Source organism: Alligator mississippiensis, chromosome 12 (assembly GCF_030867095.1).
Source record: "Alligator mississippiensis isolate rAllMis1 chromosome 12, rAllMis1, whole genome shotgun sequence".
NCBI classification, from domain to species: domain Eukaryota; kingdom Metazoa; phylum Chordata; order Crocodylia; family Alligatoridae; genus Alligator; species Alligator mississippiensis.
This window is the reverse complement of record NC_081835.1, coordinates 33108377-33128641: the sequence shown is the minus strand read 5'-3', so window position 1 is coordinate 33128641 and position 20265 is coordinate 33108377. Positions and strand designations below refer to the sequence as shown.

Below are 20265 nucleotides of genomic sequence, written 5' to 3'. Positions count from 1 at the left end.
TACGGCAGGTTTATTTAGTACTTGTATAATCAAGTTTTAAATAAATGTGAGTAGGCAGACAAGGTTCTTTGGGTGAATCTGATATGTTTTATTAGACCAACTTAAATAGTTGGAAAACAGTTATTAAGCTTTCGGGTTCAAAAACCCTTTGTCAGGCTAAGGAAGTTTCTGCAGTTGGTGTGTGCTCTTCCTGGATGGAATGAAAAGTAAAGAAGCCAGAGGCTGGTCTGGTATGCATACAAGACAGGTAGTCAGTGAAAATGTAGATTGAGGAGTCAATGGGTGAGAGACAGGCTGCGGGGGGTGGGGGGGGGAGAGAGAGAAGGGGGATGAATAGTGGAGAGATACCTGGGGAGTCCGATGTCAGGCAAGTTATAATGTGTCATAAATCCAATGTCTATATTTATATAGACATTTATAAAAGGCTGTCACCCAACAAGGACACTCCTCCAGAGAGAGAGAGCGTATGTTTGAAAGAGCCACCCGGATAACACATGAAGAACTGCTGCAGTACAGAAGAAAACCCCCCACAAATCGCACACCACTGGTTATGACATATCACCCCTCCCTCCAACCCGTACAGAAAATCCTCAAACAATTGCAAGCCATACTAGAAAGAGACCCTATTCTTAAAAAGATCTTCCCAGAGCCACCCATCCTAGCCTTCAAACAAGCACCGAACCTCACTAACCTCATCACCAGAAGCAAACTTCCTCAAGCCCAGAACACACCTAAAGGATCCAGACCATGCCATGACAAGAAATGCAAAACTTGCCAACACATCTCTACCACCCCTACAATTACTACACCCCACAAAAGAGTCATCAGCATTCCTAGATCTTATAGCTGCACCTCCAGAAATGTAATATATCTCATCCAACGCACCAAATGCCCTGATGGAAAATATGTAGGAGAGACCAAACAACAACTGTGCACCAGAATGAATGCACACCGGAAATCTATCAAAGACAGGAATACCCAGTTACCTGTGGGGGCACATTTCTCACAAGAAAACCACTCTCTTTCCAATCTCTCAGTCCTGATCCTCAAAGGAAACTTACAAAACACTTCCCAGAGACGAGCCTATGAACTCCACTTCATCAACCTCCTGGATACTAAAAATCATGGACAAAATATAGACATCGGATTTATGACACATTATAACCATTATTACATTTTGGCCACTTACATTGAGAGAAGTGGATAGGATGCTGCCATGAGATTAAGAGGACCCTAGGCTTCATTCCTGGTTCTGCCATAGTCTTTCTGGATTTCCATAATGTACCCCATGCCTCAGTTCCACATTAGAATGGAAATAGCATTTCACCAAGTGTCTTTGAAGCAGAGAAGATGAAACCATTAGGGATGGTGAGTCAGTGTAGATGCTAGGGGGATGAGAGAGAGAAAGCACTCACACGCATATACAAGCAAGATTGCAACTGTTTCAACAATCTTTCTCCTGTTGCTCAGCTTTATTTGGGAAGGACAGATGTATTTTCCAATAAGCACACATTTTTCAAGTTTTTTATATATATTCCCATACATATCTGAGGCTGCTTACAGACATTTAAAAACAAAACAAAAAAGCATGCTTTACTGGAAGAAGCAGCACATTAATTTGACCCAGTTCCACAGCGTCTGTATAGATCAAGCACTTCAGCAGGGCTTTTTGGTGCTTTTATTTAAAGCTGATTTAATCATCTATTAGATAAAAGCACTAAGAAAGCCCCATTAAAACACCAGCTCTATACAGAAGTTGGGTGAACCCTGTCCAACTGGTGCCTTTTCTGACTGTGTGCTAGGCTCAGTGTGGGAATGCACCTCATTTAAAGTAGAACGCTGTTTTTGGGCAGGGAAGGAGCTGTTTAATGTCTGCAAGCAGCCTAAATGTCTTGACATTATCAGTATTTGTTATAAAAGTTGTTTCATTTGCAGACATTAAATAGCTGGTCAAGGCGGACTCCTTCCTCTGCTGCTACTCTAGTTGTGAAATTCAGCTAAAATTCACTTTTTTTCTTTTTTCTTTTCTTTTTTTTGGTAGTGTTTAGCACTAAAAAGAATAAAAGAAAAGAAATGGAAAATATCACTAATTTCTGTGAGTTATTATTTCAAGGACATCTTTCCCTTTTGGAAGCTAAGTACTTTCCATGCCTCTAATTCCCATAAAGGGAGAGTAGGGGATAGCTATGATAGGAAAGTCGATAACTTGCTAGGCATTGATGAGGCTGTGTTTCTGGGTGGGTGGCTAGGAAAGTACAGAGAGCATCTGCTCTTCATGTTTAACTAGGCTCAGGGTTGAATCCTCTGGAATTTTCTAATCCCTGTGCTCCTTCCAGGAAGTTGTCACTCCCACACCACTGAAGGGATGATGTGGAGGAAATATGCATGGCAGAACCTTGAAGCCTTCACTGAGTCAAATTTCCTCCCAGTAAAGCATCCCGTTGTTTGTATCTTTGTTCTGTCCTTGCTCAGTTTCCTATCTGTAGCAGCCACACCTCTGCTTTATAGCACCAGCACTGCTGACTGTCAATTCTTCTGAGTACAAAGTTTATAGAATAAGGAATTTGACCTCCCTGCATGAAGGAAGGCGCAGACATTCCAGCACTGGCACTGGCTAGAATATGTATTAAAATAGTACAGGGGAGTGTCTGTCTTGTACATTTTTGAAATAATAAGGATCAGAAATCCAGTGTATGTGCTTGTGTTCTATTCAGGTAAATGCTGCACAGAAACATACAGGCAAAGGTATCACCTTTGTATTTAAGACAGAAAAAGACACAAGTTAAATTCAGTGGAAGAGAAATGACAGGAAAATCATACAGGTCACCATCATTGGTAAGAGTCATTATAAATCTTTTGGCTAGTCTGTAAGTCTGCTCACAACTGGATGCTCAGAAGTTAGGAATGATTTAGGGTTTCCTAGGTCATTCCATGAGGCTAATGGAAGAGAAGCAGACTACATCAAAGGTATGGAGGCTTTTTTTGTCTAAGGGAACACAGGTAACTATTTGACCACCTTTCTCATTCTTTCTACCTTTTTCCCTGCTACTTTTTCCCTTTATTTTTTGCATTTTAGATTTTGTGCTTATGCTATACTGTAGAATGGAATAATATGGTAGAAATACTGAGTTGACTTAAGGGCCAAACATTCAACATACAGCTTCTGCCCTTATATATGAAAGCCTTCATATGCAATTGATTGTATGTCTAATATAGATAGTGAGTACAATGGCTGTTTGGATATGTAAGATGTTGTCCCTCATTCTGGATGGCGTGTGTAAAAATGTTTGTCTGAATCAGTGTCACCAGGATAACTAGCTTGCACATTCTCTCTTAAATCTGCAAAGGAAGTGGGGACAGGGAGATGGGAGGTGGTCTGTTTGTGTGCAGAAAGCTGTCTGGAGACAGATGCATCATGGGAAGAGGTGAAAGAGTGCTGGGATAATAACACTGCCAGAAGACGTTTGCTTATTTGATTTCTTTCCATCACCATTGTGCACCCAGTCTTTTATTCAAGTCTGTTTAATTTAAATTTGTGATACCTTTAGGAAAAAAAAAATTGTCAGAAAGAATGAAACTGAGAACCCACTGGCTGATTCCTCCCCACCCGATGGTCTTATTTCATCAGCTGCATGCACAGAGGGATGAGGTATGCTGAATCTTTCTCCAGTGTAGACTGAGCTGTACTACTGTCTGATTTGTTGCAACAAGTTGTTTTAGTTTTGTGTGCATGCATGTGTGCACACACATGGAGCAGCCTGGTAGGTTGTATTTGCAATACATCTGTCTACTTATGCTCAAAAAGAGCTTTCTCTTGATTTTCTGTAACAGGAAATGCATGTAAGTGGAGTTTTATTTGAAACATTGCATACAAGTAAATTTAAAAAAAAACATATCACACAGCCATTGGCATGTGGCACACTTATCGGTGGTTAATATGGCCCTGATACAGAAGGTACTTAAATGTATTTCTAATGTTAAGCATATCAGTAAGACTTGAGCTCATGTTCACAATTAGAGCCTATGTTCAGAACTGATACATCTTAATATAAAAACACAGGCTTTCCTGGCAAACATTTGCTTCATAAGAAGAGACATTTTGTATAGCTCTGTAAAAATTACATTAATTATAAAATATGCGTTTAGAATCAGCAAGCAGACAGATCTGTGTCTATTACTCCATTACCTGTACCTTCCTGACACATAAAAAATTAAAATCTCAGCTCTGCCAGCCATTGTCTACCACTTCCTGTTCCATTGCATATGCTTAAAACAAGTCTCTGGGTTTATGTAGCAACCCAAACTTAATTGCAAGTTAGATGCGTAAATAAATGAAATGCAATAACTGCAGCTCCCTGAGGTTATCTAGAGAATCCCAACCCTTAAGGAAGGAAGGAAAAAAACAGTTTGAAGTGGATTAATGCTAGAAGCCCTAGACATATTATAATAACATATTAAAAGCAAACAGTTGTAATCAATTTTTCCTGCAGTGAGCGTAAGTTTATACTATATGTGCAGCCTTGCCTTCTCTTAGCACCTCAGATCATGTCCAGACATAAGTTACCCTGGTTTAACTGAAATATATTTAAAAGCTAATATAACTTAAGTGGTACAAAAATCTATTATGAAATGGTCTTACTTGGATACAACCCAGATTTAAATAATTTAAGTCAATTTCATGTTAAATTGAGCTACCTGGATACGACAAGTCTCTAGCACAGGGATAAAACTTTGTCTTGTATTTTCTCCAGTGTTTTGTTTTGTTTAATTTTTAGTGGACAGCTGGTAGCGAATGTGAGTGCACACAGGAGTATATATGCTTAGATCCATTGATACCTCAATGATCCATCAGTTAAATATGCTCACTGTCTTAAAAAAAAGCATGCATTCGTATATTTTATGATTTGGAAGCTATCAGTCCTGAAAAATCATGTTAGTTTCCCCTAAACTGTTATTAATTTAAATTTGAAATGTGATTATTTTGTGTTATCTTCAAATGTATTTGAATGCAGCTTGTAATGCTATGATAGGTGGGAAGAGATTGGTTATCATAGATTCATAGATTCATAGATGTTAGGGTCGGAAGGGACCTCAATAGATCATCAAGTCCGACCCCCTGCATAAGCAGGAAAGAGTGCTGGGTCTAGATGACCCCAGCTAGATACTCGTCTAACCTCCTCTTGAAGACCCCCAGGGTAGGGGAGAGCACCACCTCCCTTGGGAGCCCGTTCCAGACCTTGGCCACTTGAACTGTGAAGAAGTTCTTCCTAATGTCCAGTCTAAATCTGCTCTCTGCTAGCTTGTGGCCATTGTTTCTTGTAACCCCCGGGGGCGCCTTGGTGAATAAATCCTCACCAATTCCCTTCTGTGCCCCCGTGATGAACTTATAGGCAGCCACAAGGTTGCCTCTCAACCTTCTCTTGCGGAGGCTGAAAAGGTCCAGTTTCTCTAGTCTCTCCTCGTAGGGCTTGGTCTGCAGGCCCTTGACCATACGAGTTGCCCTTCTCTGTACCCTCTCCAGGTTATCCGCATCCTTCTTGAAGTGTGGCGCCCAGAATTGCACGCAGTACTCCAAATGCGGTCTGACCAACGCCCTATAGAGGGGAAGTATCACCTCCCTGGACCTATTCGTCATGCATCTGCTGATGCACGATAAAGTGCCATTGGCTTTTCTGGTGGCTTCGTCACACTGCCGGCTCATGTTCATCTTGGAGTCCACTAGGACTCCAAGATCCCTCTCCACCTCTGTGCCACCCAGCAGGTCATTCCCTAGGCTGTAGGTGTGATGGACATTTTTCCTCCCTAGGTGCAGCACTTTGCATTTCTCCTTGTTGAACTGCATCCTGTTGTTTTCTGCCCACTTGTGCAACCTATCCAGGTCTGCCTGCAGCTGTTCCCTGCCCTCCGGCGTGTCCACTTCTCCCCATAGCTTTGTGTCATCTGCAAACTTGGACAGAGTACATTTCACTCCCTCGTCCAAGTCGCTGATGAAGACATTAAAGAGTATCGGTCCAAGGACCGAACCCTGCGGGACCCCACTGCCCACACCCTTCCAGGTTGAGACCGACCCATCTACCACGACTCTTTGGGTGCGACCCTCTAGCCAATTCGCCACCCACCAGACTGTGCAGTCATCCACATCACAGCCTCTTAGCTTGTTCACCAGTATGGGGTGGGATACTGTATTGAAGGCCTTCCTGAAGTCTAAGTATACGACATCCACCCCTCCTCCTGTGTCCAGGCGTTTCGTAACCTGGTCATAGAAAGAGACTAGGTTGGTCAGGCACGATCTGCCCGCCACAAACCCATGCTGGTTTCCCCTCAGCATAATTTGCCCTGCCGGGCTCTCACAAATGTGAGCCTTGATGATTTTTTCAAAGACTTTACCAAGGATGGAGGTGAGACTGACTGGCCTATAGTTGCCCGGGTCCTCCTTCCTCCCCTTTTTGAAAATGGGGACCACATTAGCCCTTTTCCAGTCTTCTGGGACTTGGCCCGTGCGTCACGAGCGTTCGAATATTCCCGCCAGTGGCTCTGCAATGATGTCGGCCAGTGCCTTCAGCACCCTCAGATGGAGCCCATCCGGGCCTGCCGATTTAAAGGCATCCAGTTCTTCCAAATGACTCTGCACCACCTCAGGATCTACATATGGAAGTCTGGCGCCTTGCTGCTGCCTCTCTACAACCCCAGTGAGAGACTTGTCGTGCCCCTCACTTAGGAACACTGAGGCAAAGAACTCGTTGAGGAGTTCAGCCTTGCCCCCCCTATCTGTCACCAATTGTTTCTGCCCATTTAGCAGCGGTCCTATTCCTCCCTGGGCCTTCCTTTTACTCTCAATATATCTAAAAAACAATTTCTTGTTGTCTTTTACTTGGGTTGCCATCCTCAGCTCCATGGTAGCTTTGGCCCGCCTAACTGCCTCCCTACAAGCACGAGCAGAGGAGGTATATTCATCTTTAGTGATCTCACCCTGTTTCCACTTTTTATGTGCTCCCCTTTTGGCCCTTAGGCTGCCCTGGATTTCTCTGGTCAGCCATGGAAGCCTCCTGGCCCCTTTCCCTCTTTTGCCTCGCTCGGGGATCGTCTTGCTTTGTGCCCGAAGGATCGTTTCCTTTAGGCACATCCACCCTTCTTGGGCTCCCATCCCATCAAAACTCCTACTCTGCAGTGCTTCCTTGACTAATCGCCTGAGTGCATTGAGATCAGCTTTCCTAAAGTCTAGCACTTTCACCCTACTAGTTACCTTACCCACTCGCCGTCTTATGTTGAATTCTATTATAAGGTGATCACTGTCTCCCAAATGGCTACCGATCTGGAGGTCCCCTATCATGTCATCTCCCGTTGCCAATACCAGATCCAGTATGGCATTCCCCCTAGTGGGACCATGCACCTCCTGTGTCAGGTGGAGGTCCTGTACACAGGTTAGAAACCTGCGTGAGCGATGGGACCTTGCTGTCTGCGTCTCCCAGCAGATGTCCGGGTAGTTTAGGTCCACCATGACTACCGCCTCTTTAGCTTTTATGGTCTCCAAGAGTTGCCTCAGGAGTCCCGCATCTATTTCTTCCCCTTGGTGTGGGGGTCTGTAGCAGACCCCTACCACCAAATCCCTTTCTCCTTGCCCCCCATGTAGCCTAACCCACAATCCTTCTACTTCCTCAACCTCAGATTCTGTCTTGATGAGGGTTGATGTATATTGCTCACTGACAAAGTGCAACCCCCCCCCCTTTCTTCCCTGACCTGTCCTTTCTATACAATCTATAGCCCTCACTACGTACCGCCCAGTCATGAGATGAATCCCACCAGGTCTCTGTTAGCCCCACTAAGTCATAGGTGTTTAGTGCAAGCAGGAGCGCTAATTCATCCTGCTTGTTCCCCATGCTCCTAGCATTAGTATATAGGCACTTGAGCCCTGCGACTGGTGCCTTTGCTGCCCCCCCCGCTCCGAGTCCCCAAGGGGCCCATTGTTTCTTACCTTCTTGTTTCTTACCTGTTCTGTAGTGCTGGCCTCCCCATGGCTTTCAGGTTCCCACTTCACTTCCAACAATTTTGACAGGCTGCTAAACCACAGTCAGTCTCATCTTTCACTTCAGCTTTCTTGACTTCAGCCATTTTGCCAAAGCAAATATTGCCAGTCAACACTGAGACTGAGGATACTCTTTTATTTTGAGGCTAATAGCTTAAAAACTTAAGTTAGATTAATTTGTTGAGTCATTAACCCAATTTATTATATATACAGTTTATTTTATATTTGGATTAGTTATTTTGGAGAATTTACTGTGTGCATCTAAATGGCAGCCTTCTAGCCATGTTAGTGGTATTTTTGCACTTAAGCACATGTAGCAATTTCCCTTGCAGTATGGATGCTTAAACATGCATGTATAAACTGAGCCTGTTCAGTAAATTACACTGTGGCTCGGCAGCTACACAGCTTTGTAGTATGCCCATTGTACACCCATGCCTGCACCTAAGTCCCAAAAATGAAGCCAGCCAGAAATTCACAACTAACAGAGAGATGAGAAATAGGGAGGACCTCTCAGGTTTTAGCCCTAATAGCTGAGTGCTGCCTTAGGGCAACGTCCCAGGAAGCCAGACCAGGTTGTTGGCCTCCCTTACCCAGAGGGGTTTGAACCTGTGTGTCTCCAGCACAATGTTCCAACTACCATGTCAGCTTAGAGCATGTGCCGATGAAACAGGGGCCCTAAATTAAAGCGGTGGATTTTAAAAAACACCACTTCAATTTAGGGCTGATTAAACCCCCATGTTGTGCAAACATCCTGCTGACTTACCTGGCTCTCCAGCGGGGAGGGAAGGGCAAGCTGCCAGCGGACAGAGCAGTCCCTGGGCTCCAGGGGGTAGCTGGTGCTTCCCTCCACAGCAGCTGTGCCCCTTCCCCCCCCCAGCAGCACCCACCCGGAGGCACCTGGCTTGGATAGTCCCGGGGGACACCGCAGCTGTGGAGGGAAGCACCAGTCCCACCTGCACAGCAGGCAGGCAGGCAGGTTCCAGGGGAGAAAGAAGAAAAAAAAAAAAAAAAGATCAGGCTCGCTGCTTTTCTTGGGCAGAGCTGCTTTCCTGGACTGCTTTCAGGCTGGCTGCCTGCAGGGTTTCCTTGCTAAACTAAAACTCCTCAAAGGATTTTTAGTTTGAGCCCCAAGTCATTTAAGGCACATTACGCTGCCAAATTTCCTACAGTGACTGGAATTAATGAGCGATATGCCGCTGAGGCGTGCAAACACCGAAACCATTAAAGCAGTGCAAAAGCATTTAGCCCACTTTAAAGTGTTGTGTAAACATGCCTCTTGTTTTGTCTACACATGGCCTTAGTGCTCTCTCCAGCACACGTTTTGAAACTACCCCCAAGTGCCAAGAGAGGGAGATAGGTGTGCCTAGGAAAAAGAGAACAAGATAGAGAGTGTGTACCTCAGCAAGATCAATGCTCATTTTTACCCTGGAGCCTTGTTTCCAATGAGGCAGTAACTTCCTTATCCTATTCTATCTGTTTTATCTAATAACTATTAAAATTGAGGGGCAATGGCTGAGCTTGAAAAGGAGTGATTGGAGAGGGGTCTGGAAATGCCTGATCTGTGCTGTAGTGGTTAGAGTGCCATGCTGGGAAACTGGATGGACCCACAGTTCAAAATCTCTCTTGACAAGGGGGGTACACCAGCCACTCATCACTTGATGGGAGGATCCTTGTTGTGGGAGGATCCTTTTTGTGTCTTACTGTATTTCCCTTGCACTATCCCTTTAAGGCCAAAGCCTTTGTTTTCAGCACTGCAGGGTTCCATTTATTTTGCGGCAGTTTTGCAGCACTGGGGACTCCGTTTTCCCTGCCACCAGGAGCCAGGGCACATATTTTTGGTTCCTCTCACTCACCAGGACTGTGCTGGGTCAAGGTCAGGGACAGAGCAAGTATAAGTCTTGCATACATACTAGGGCAACTGTTAAGATCCACCCTGGATATGATTCCATAGAGTTATATTAATAAATGCTTGTTAGTTCAACACAGGAGTGTCCAAAGTGTTGTTGCTGAACTCACAACATATCATCTGGCAACGAGGACAGGATTGCTTGCTAAAAACACCCCTAGATGGTGAGGACAGCATTCTGAGACGAGGCTGTGTTTTTGTGAGGGAAGGTTGGGTTTTTTTTGTCTTTGTTTTGTTTTTCTCTCTATTATGGCTGATGTTAGTTAAGATGGCTATATTGGGTCATATAGCAGAATCTGATGTGAGCCAGCTGGCTTCTTAGGACTCTTATGCTGAAACACTATCCTATTACTTGGAAGCCAACAAAGTGGGAAACCCAGAACAAAAGCATGCAATCCTCCTGACAGTCTGTGGTGCCAAAACATTTGCCATTGTTTGTTCCCTCGCACTACCTGCCTTACCAAATACTAAGTCTTATGCTGAACTAAGTACTCTGCTAAAGATATATTTTTGCTCAAGGCCATCTGTTACTCTGCAGAGATTTCATTTTTTTTAAACAGGACCAAAAGGCCAATGAAAGCATAACAAATTACCTGGCTGAGCTCTCACCTTGCAGAATTTTGTGAGTTCGGTGATCTCCTGGGTGGCCTGCTTCATGACTGTCTTATCTGTGGGGTTCAAGATGAAACAATCCAATGTCACCTGCTCTCTAACCAAATTTGACTTTGGCTACTGCACAAGAAAAAGCCTTGGCAGCTGAAGCAGCATCCTGTAACATGAGAGAAATTCGCTAAGTGTCCTCCATCAACGTTCACATACTCCAAAAAGGTCAAGAATGAGATCATCACCAGAAAATTCAGCAGATTATACCCTCACCAACAGCACCACGTAAGCCAATTAATCTACAGACGTGTTTGAGTTGTGGTGGCCAACATAGACGAAGGGAGTGCAGGTTTAGGAATGCAGAATGTCATGCCTGCAAGAAGAAAGGCCACATAGAGAGGATTTGCCACTCAAAGGCCAATTATGGAGACAAAAAGACTGGCAAATGTATTCATTCCTAAACCACTCAGAGGTTAGAGTCCTCCCCACAACGTGAGGTACAAAAACTATATTTGTTTAAAAATGTTGGTGTTGTTGGACTTCAAGGTTCTGAGATGATTGCAACTGTAGTAATAAATGGACAGAAGTGCAAAGTGGAAGTGGACTCTGGTTCAGGAATATCCATCATAGATGAAAACACCTTCTTCCAGTTGTTTCAGCACCCTCTCCCCAAGTTATTGAAACCTGAGTGTCGCCTGCATGATTACAATAGACAGATTGTGGAAACTTTGGGCAGCTGCAGTGTAGATGTCCAGTATGAATCTGTTAGACAGCATCTACCCCTCATTGTCACTAAGGGTTTCCTCAAAAGCCTTCTGGGAAGAAATTGGTTCTCACTAGGGGTGTGCAAAGTGGGCTGTATTTGATTCGGATTCAGATTCAGCCTGATTCAGGGTGTTACACAAATTGCCAATTGCTCAAATCATGAGCGAGACTTTATAAAGGGGGATAAGGCAAGGTGCTGCATTTATTGATTACATATGCTAGACACAGAGGTTTGGGCACACCATTCATACAAACAGACATAAATCATCATACACATCATTACACACAGGTATACACATACACAAAACAACCATTTTATCCACACATACACCAGATATAGTTACTAGCAATAGTTGCTCAATATCAGCCCAGGGTGGCCAACCCAGACTTATTGAGTAGATGATGATAATTTGAAGATAGCAGATTTAAAGATAACAGCTGGAGCGGGGTGAACAGATGCATCTGTGCTCCGATGAAACAGCAGTACAGAAAGAGATTCACCCAACTTGGCATTTTCAAAGTGTTCTTTTATAAGGATTGGCATCCTTTGTTTCAGTGCTTTGGGGTTTTTCCATACCCAGCTTCTGTTTTTGCGGTTGCTCTACTTCTGTCTTCAGCTTATCTTAGCTTTGGAGTGTTTTTGCTGCCTGTCTGGCAGGATGGGTGCATTTCTTCTCCTTGTTATCTTCTTTGTACCCTCCAGCTTCAAAGGGATTCTTCAGCCATTTGTTAGTTAGTTACTGACTGGTAACTTACATTTGGCACCTTGTTGCTTACATAAACAGTTAAATCATCTTCTCCCATCTTTATGCCATTGTCTCACCATTCACCCTTTTACACACACTCATACATAAAGGCTATGCAGAGTTCATTCCCTTACGTCAAGCAGAAGGATACAAAATGGAGTTTTCAAGTTGCTTACAGGACAAGACTAACATGGTTATATTTTACTATTATTACACTATGTTAACATCAGCTACATTAGTTCAGTTCATGCTACAAGGGGACATTAATTCAATTAATTGATTTGAATCACTGTCCCAATTTGATTCAGCCAAATCCGAATCTGAAGATTCAATGCTGATTCAGAGAATCAGCAGTTTTGCCATAGACACAGCTTTAAATGTTTTTTCTACATACCTCGAGGTACTAGGCATGGCTTGTGAATGCTCAGATGGTGGGTTGGATGGAGCATCTGGAGCGTTGGCGGGGGGGGATGCTCGAGCATCTCAAAGTTTATGAGCTGCCTGTGCCTATGTCCGAATCATCGAATCTCTCTGGATCAATTCATAGGGTTCTGATTCTATTCAGAGAGATTAAAGGGTCTCCTGATTCAGTTCAGATTCAGAGATTCAGCTGCCGAATCGGGCTGAATCTCCACTGAATCGAATCAGCGACTGAAGCTTCGCAAAGCCCTAGTTCTCACCATTGGGAATCAGTATTCAAGGCGTACACATTCTCTGCACAGAAGGTCTGGAAAAGCTTGCAAGGGAGTTTCCCCAGGTATTCTCTAAGGAATTATGAACTTACTCAAGTCCACCTGCCATGTTCCAAATGGATCCTGCGATAGCCCCTATCTGCATGAAGGCTCAGAATATAACTTTTGCCCTTTTTGCCAGAAATTGAGGCAACTGATAGTGGATGACAAGGCTTCTCAGGCCCAAACAATAATTACACATTGGAGCGCATTCCATGTCAAGTTCCTCTAGTTTGGAATTTCTGTGGCACCAGGAATTTTCCAGTGTTTCATGGAGAAAATGCTAGCAGGAATTCCTGGGGTTGCTCCATACGTTGATGTGTTGATCATGGGCCTGTCTCAAGAGAAACTCACTGCGAGACTCAGAAGTTTTACAGAGAGTCGATATAGCAGGTATCAGAGAAAAATGAGAGAAATGTCAATTGGGAGTTTCCAGTATCAATTTTCTGGGATATCAGTTTGATGCTTCTGGCATTTACCCAGTTGAAGATGAGACAAAAGCAATATGTGATGCCCCTATACCAAAATGCAGACAAGATCTTCAGCCATTCCTAGGACTTCTCAATTTTTATCACATCTTGAAAGACAAAGCCACCATAGCAGAGCCCTTTCATCATTTATTGGATAAAGGAGCTCAGTGGAAATGAACTTACCAGCACAAAGAGGGTTTCCAGGGCATCAAGAAGTTGCTGACATCAGACTCTGTCCTTGTTCACTATGACGAGCAGAAGCCACTGTCCATTACTTGTGATGCCTTGCCATTTGGTGTTGGTGTTGTCCTCAGTCACACATTGCCTGATGGCACAGATGCACCCGTTGCTTTTTACTTAAGAACAATGACTTCAACCAAGAGGAACTATGCACAGATTGATAAAGAAGCATTGGCAATCATTGCAGAAGTAAAAAAAAAAAATCACAATTATATTTATGACTGCAAATTTGAAATCTGAATGGACCACAAACCCCTTCTTGAAATTTTTACTATGGACAAACCAACTCCTCGTATTCTGTCTCCCCCTATGCAAAGTTGGAGCATCATGCTAAATGCATTTGACTATACACTCATATACAACCTGGAAAAATGATTGCAAATGCTGATGCACTGAGCCGCCTACCACTACAAATACCTTATTGTGCAACTCCTCCACCAGCAGAAGTCCTTATGCTGGAACCCATGTCAGAAGCCCTTCTGCAAGTTAATCAGTTAGCAAGGATGACTGCAAAAGACCCTATCCTTGCCTGTGTCCTCAACTGGGTATGGAGGGGATGGGATGGCCTGCAGACAAATCGGCTGAGAAATTCAGGCCATTTTCATCATGGCAACGTGAGCTGCCTGCCCACAAGGGGTGTCTCTTGTGGGGAAATCGTATCATAATCTGAGAAGCAGGGCACCAAAACATACTAACAACACTGCATGCAGCACACCCAGGCATTATGAGGATGAAAGCACTGGCTAGAAGTTATGCGTTGTGGCCAGGTATGGACAATGCCATAGAAAGTGTTGGAAGGGGACTGCAGTATTTGTCATGCAACCCGTCATAATTCACCAAAGGCACCAGTATTTTTCTGGGAAATGACAAAGGAACCCTGGCCATGCATCCACATTGATTTTGCTGGCCCTTTCCAAGGTAAGAACTTCTTAATTGTGGTTGACTCGTATTCAGACTGGCTTGAAGTGATTATTGTCATAACCCTTACATCAACTGCCACTATAACAGCTCTCCGTCAGCTGTTCATAACCCATGGTGTGCCCGAAAATATTGTTTCTGATAATGGCAGCACATTCACTTCAGCAGAGTTCCAAAACTTTACCAGCCTCAACCTCATTTGAACTGTTACCATTACACCTCACAGGCCCCAGGCCAAAGGGCAAGCTGAGTGAATGGTGCAGACCACAAAAGATGCATTGAAAAGAATTGTTACAGGAGACTGGCCTACCAGTCTGGCCAGAATTCTATTTGCTCAACATGTAATTCCTTGCCTACAACAGGGTCCAGCCCATCAGAGCTTCTTATGGCTCATCATCTCAAGACATGCCTTGACTGTGTTAATCCAGACCTTGTGAGATGCATGCAGTTCAGGAAAGAAAAAAAGCTGAACTCTTCATTGGCATCTGGTACCTTATGTGTTTTTGTTTCCACAAGAGACTCTGTTTGCTCGGAACTATGAGACAGACCCACAGTGGGTTCAATCTCAAATAGTAAGCATCACAGGACCCATATCATATACAGTCCAGACTGATGATGGACGAGTTTGGAGACTTCATGTGGACCAGCTGCGTGGACATTCTCCTACTAATAACTCTACACCTGAACAGTCTCCAGGCACCAGTCCACCACCAACAGATATGTAGTCACTGGGCAAGTGCCTACCTGTTTCCACCAGCTCAAACCCTTTTTTATACCGTGAGAAGGAAGCATTGCTGTTGATTCTTGTGATAGGCTGACAGGGCCATCATCTGCTGAACCCCTCACTGAGTCAGGCTCTACAGAAAGACCACAGCAGAAGTGGAGCCCTCCCAAATGGTTGGCTGACTATTCTGCGTAGGGGGAAGGTGTGTTGTGTCTTATTGTACCTTCCTTGCACTGTCCCTTTAAGGCCAAAGACCTCATTTTCAGCACTGCAGGGTTTAGTTTGTTTTGTGGCAGTTTTGCAGCACTGGGCACTCCTTTTTCACTGCCACAAGGAGCTAGGGGATATATTCTTGGTTCCTCTCACTCGCCAGGACTGGGCTGGGTCAAGGTCAGGGACAGAGCAAGTATAAGTCTTGCATACATACTAGGGCAAGGGCAGGCAATTATTTTGGGCAGAGGGCTGCTTACCAAGTTGTGGCAAGCTGTCGAGGGCCACATGGGTAGACTCACCCCTTGAAAGGTGCCCTGCCCCCTGGTCACCATCTTGGGACCAATGTCCCAATGTCTTGGGACCAATGTCCCAGGGCCAGCATTGGTGGGGCCCGGAGCAGGGCACAGGCTGGCAGGGGTATGTGGAGCTGTGCTGGGCTGTACCAGCAGGGAGAGGGGGGAGCTGGCCTGGCTCCATAGATCCTCTGCCAGCCAGGACTCTGTAACCCTGCCACCCTGCTCTGGGCCCTGCTGGTGCTGGCCTTGGGACGTGGGTGTGGGCCCTGCTCCTGCATCCACTCACTCCCAGTGCCCCCCCCCAGCCCCGTGGTACAGGCAGGGGGCAGCACACAGCCCTGACCCCCTGCTTGCCAGCAGGGAAGGAGCTGGTGCTGAGTGCGGGGGGGGGGGGGGTAGTGGCCCCTCCCCCACCCTGTAGCCAGCACTCCCTGCTGCAGCCACTTGCAGCCCATGCGGGGCTGTCCTGAGCAGGTACAAGCAGCCCCACACAGGCTGCGTGTAGCTGCAGCATGGGGCACTGGGCACAGGGTGAGAGAGGGGCCGCTTTTCCCCTGTGCTCAGCATCAGTTTGTAACCTGCCCCACTGCCAGCCTGGGCCCTGTGCCAGCTCTGGGCTTGCCCATTGGGGCTGCACCATTGTGGCAGCAGCTGCAGCCCCCCAGCTTGCCATGCCAGGCAGTGTTTGCTGCTACTGCCCACCTGGAGCTCGTGTGCTGGGCAGCAGCAGCAAACACTGCCCAGTGTGGCAAGCTGGGGGGCCGCAGCTGCTGCCACAATGGCGCAGCCCCAATGGGCAAGCCTGGAGCCAGCACGGGTGGGTTACAAACTGGTGCTGAGTGTGGAGGGAAAAGCAGCCCCTCCCCTGCCCCATGGCTGCAGCCCCGCACTGCAGCCCCTCACAGGCTACCTGGGGCTGCCTGTGCCTGCTAGGACAGCCCTGCATGGCCTGCGGGCGGCTACAACAGGGAGCTCTGGGCATGGGGCGGGGGAGGGGCTGCTTTCCCCCTGTGCTTAGCACCAGCTCTTCCCCTGCCCTTCGTTCCCCCCCCCCCTTACCTGTGTTTCCCACGCTGGAGGAGCCACATGGTCCCAGGCCAGAAGCCCCTGCTTGGGCTTCGGGCAAGGGGGGGAGGCTGGGCTGGGCTGGGCTGGGCGGACCCTGCTTTTGCAGGAACTCTCCAGGGCTTCCTCTGGGTCCTACTGCCCTTGGTCCCTGTCATCTTTGACAGGAACCAAGGACAGATACATTTTAATTTTCTAAAATTTTTAGGGGCCCCATGGGCCGGATAGAATGGCCTCACGGGCCATATTTTTCCCACCCCTGTACTAGGACAACTGTTAAGATCCACCCTGGATATAATTCCAGAGAATTATATTAATAAATACTTGTTATTTCAACATAGGAGTGTCCAGAGTGTTGTTGCTGAAAAAACAACATATCAATCCTCAACTTATGCTCAGGTATGTATGTATGTAGTCATGTGGCTGCCCAACCAGTGTGTAGCCTGCAGCTACCTAGCTTGTGTGTACTGCATATATTCAGTCTACAGGTGCAGGCTTACATGGCCACACTGAATTCTATCAGAAGGACCAAACACCAATTAGTCAGCTAGAAGTTTGCCAATTAGATGCACAAATAAGTAAAGTTATTAACATAATACCACATTTACCCGATTCTAAGATGAGGTTTTTTCTCTATTTACCATGGAGAAAAGACACTGGGGAAGAGGAAGGAGACCAGAGAGCAGAGGCTGGGGGAAGAAGGGAGCAGAGGGTTGGTGGCGGGAAGCAGGGAGGAGGCAGGCACAAGCAGGAGGTAAGATACTTGACCTCCCCACTTCTTGTTTCCCTGCAGCAGTGGGAAGGATGAGTTAAAGATGATCCTACAACCATTTTATCCATTTTACCATTTAACAATAATTTGATTCTATACATGGAAAATTATAACAAATTAGATTTGTCTTAGAATCAAGTAAACGCAGTATATAAAACTGAAAACTTACCCGAGTCAGAACTTTGAGGATGAGAGAATTCTGTGAGTCATATGTGATTGGTATGGCATAAAAAGGATCATACAAAGATTTTTGGACACATTGAGGAAAGTAAAGGCTCTGTGTTAAACTATGGAACATATATTTTGTTTTATTTCATTATTATAATTATTAAGCATTTTTTTTCTCTTTTACAGCCACTGAAAAAATAAAAAAACAGCTCACCATAAACTCACTAGAAATAGGTAGAAAGAGTGAATTCTCCAGGATTTTCACATCTGCCTTGATTCCTACTTTGTGACCTTGACCACAAGATGTGTGACCTGAACAAAACCACAACACAGAACTCAACAGGGGTCCATTTAGCCCCATTAGGTTTGGTCCTAGGTTGCATTTCGCTGATCACTATTGTCCTAAATATATTGGTCCTATATGCAGTGAGAACAGAAAAGAAATTACAGACAGTTGGCAACCTATATATTGTTAGCCTCTCTGTTGCAGATCTTATAGTTGGTGCAGTTGTTATGCCCCTGAATATCGTGTACCTACTGACTCCAACATGGGTACTAGGTAGACCAATCTGTCTGTTCTGGCTTTCGATGGATTATGTAGCCAGCACTGCTTCCATTTTCAGCCTCTTCATATTGTGCATAGATCGTTATCGTTCCGTTCAGCAGCCGCTCAAGTATCTCAAGTACCGGACCAAAACTAGAGCAACTGTAATGATTTCCGGAGCTTGGCTAGTTTCTTTTCTGTGGATCATACCAATTCTGGGTTGGCATGTTTTTGCCAATGGTGGAGAAAGGAAGGTTTGTGAAGATGTTTGTGAAACTGAGTTCCACAAAGTCACCTGGTTTAAGGTGTCAACAGCCATTGTCAACTTCTATGTGCCATCTTTACTGATGTTATGGTTCTATGTGAAAATATTCAGGGCTGTTCAGAAACACTGTCAGCATCGAGAACTCATCAATGGATCATATCGGTCTTTCTCAGAAAACAAAATCACACATAGTGATAAGGTTCAAGAAGAGCATAACATTTGTCTCCAGAAGGAAAACTTGGGCTTAAACACAAATGTTTTGAAAAAAAGCTTGGTAGATCCCAGCTGCAATGTCAATATCAACTTCCCTCCTTCTGAAAGTGTAGAGGCAAAGCTTCACCGAGGCAGCTCAGACAAAGCCTCAAAGGCCCTCCCTAGAAGAAATGACAGAAAAGTCATGAAACTTAGCTGCTTCCCCCTCACTATTGCCCAGACTCAGCCAGGCATAGAAAAAGTGAGCAGGATGTATACGTCAGTTGATAAGCACAAACAGAATGAAGAGGTGCCTTGCCCAGGGGATCCTGAATTAAGTGACACGTCTGAACACACTTTCGCAGAAGTGGCCTCATGTAAAAATGACTCTGATCCTACTTTGGAGTCAAATTCTGGTTCTGAAGAAAAGACTAATAACAAAGATTTTGTAGGTCTTGGTTACCTGAAAAACACCTGGAAGAGACTGCGCATCCATTCCAAGCAACACATACAAGGACTACATATGAACAGAGAAAGAAAAGCAGCCAAGCAGTTGGGTTTTATAATGGCAGCTTTCATGTTGTGCTGGATTCCATACTTTGTGGTATTTATGATAATAGCTGTTTGTAGGTGTGAGAAGTTTAAGTTACACATGTTCACTATCTGGCTTGGCTATGTGAATTCCACCTTTAACCCACTTATCTATCCTCTCTGCAATGAGAACTTCAAGAAGATTTTCAAAAAGATCCTTCGTATCTCTTCATAATTTATCTTGTGGCTGATTTTATTTGGTGTGGAAAAACAATGAAGTGTTCATGACTCTTCAGTGACACAAAACCTTTCACTTTCAAGGGAAAAATAATCATGCGTGAGGTATAAAACTTTGGAAAATTATCTGTAAAACAAGTGTCTGTGAAAGTGGGCAATGTGTATGTTCATATGGCAAATAGGAGCTTAAGAGTTCAAAGTATTTATAGGGGATCTGGCTTTGACCAGGACCCCTGATAACTCAGGGGCCAGTCTAAGGACTGCTAGGCTATTGTGCATTTTTTACATCTTTTAAGACTACCTCTTTCCATTATGTATACTAAAACTGGAGAGAAGATAGAAATCTTCAGTGATATAGAAGTATCTGGAAAGTTTATAGAAAGAAACAGACTGCAGTTTATATTATTAGCCAAATACTCATTTTGACTTCTATAATATACATTTTTAAACCTGGGAACATGCATCTTGTTGAAGGCATAGATTGCTTACCACATAATTTTTTCATGTAGTATAAATATGGAGTTTGAATTGTTGTTTTTTTCACATGTATCCTGTTTATTTATAATTTCCCCAGTATAATGCACTTTTTAGAGATACCAAGTTGTATTGTGATGTGCTATAAATCTTGGGTATTGTGTTTAACATTCTTCAGTGTTTGTTCATTTCACTGGAAAACACATTAATAATTTTCTATGCTTCAACTATTTTCCATGTTTACTGTATGTAAGACTTCTACCAGCCACTATATGCTAGTTACTCCTGTTAAGAAAATGCACAATTGATTCTGAACTTGCAGAGATAGTTATGTTAGAGTAACAGTTATGTACTGTTTCTCCTTCCCCTAATAAGTTCTGCT

The 20265-nt window shown here is 44.6% G+C and overlaps 1 protein-coding gene across 6 annotated transcripts in view; it reads left to right on the top strand.

The window, feature by feature from the left end:
* Nucleotides 1–20055, top strand: part of HRH1 (histamine receptor H1) — a 109570-nt gene extending 89515 nt beyond the window's left edge. The window contains exons 1-5 of one of the 6 annotated variants that reach the window (XM_059715957.1): nt 391–2967; nt 3549–3649; nt 10490–15328; nt 17042–17099; nt 17827–20055. In XM_059715957.1, coding sequence (XP_059571940.1) covers nt 17944–19407 — 1464 coding nt within the window. In that variant the 5' untranslated portion in view covers nt 391–2967; nt 3549–3649; nt 10490–15328; nt 17042–17099; nt 17827–17943 and the 3' untranslated portion in view covers nt 19408–20055. Of the gene's footprint in view, nt 1–390; nt 2968–3548; nt 3650–10489; nt 15329–17041; nt 17100–17826 lie in introns of those variants that run through there. The other 5 variants (XM_059715954.1, XM_059715956.1, XM_059715953.1 and 2 more) reach the window with 5 other exon arrangements.
* Nucleotides 20056–20265: the final 210 nt, after the last annotated feature.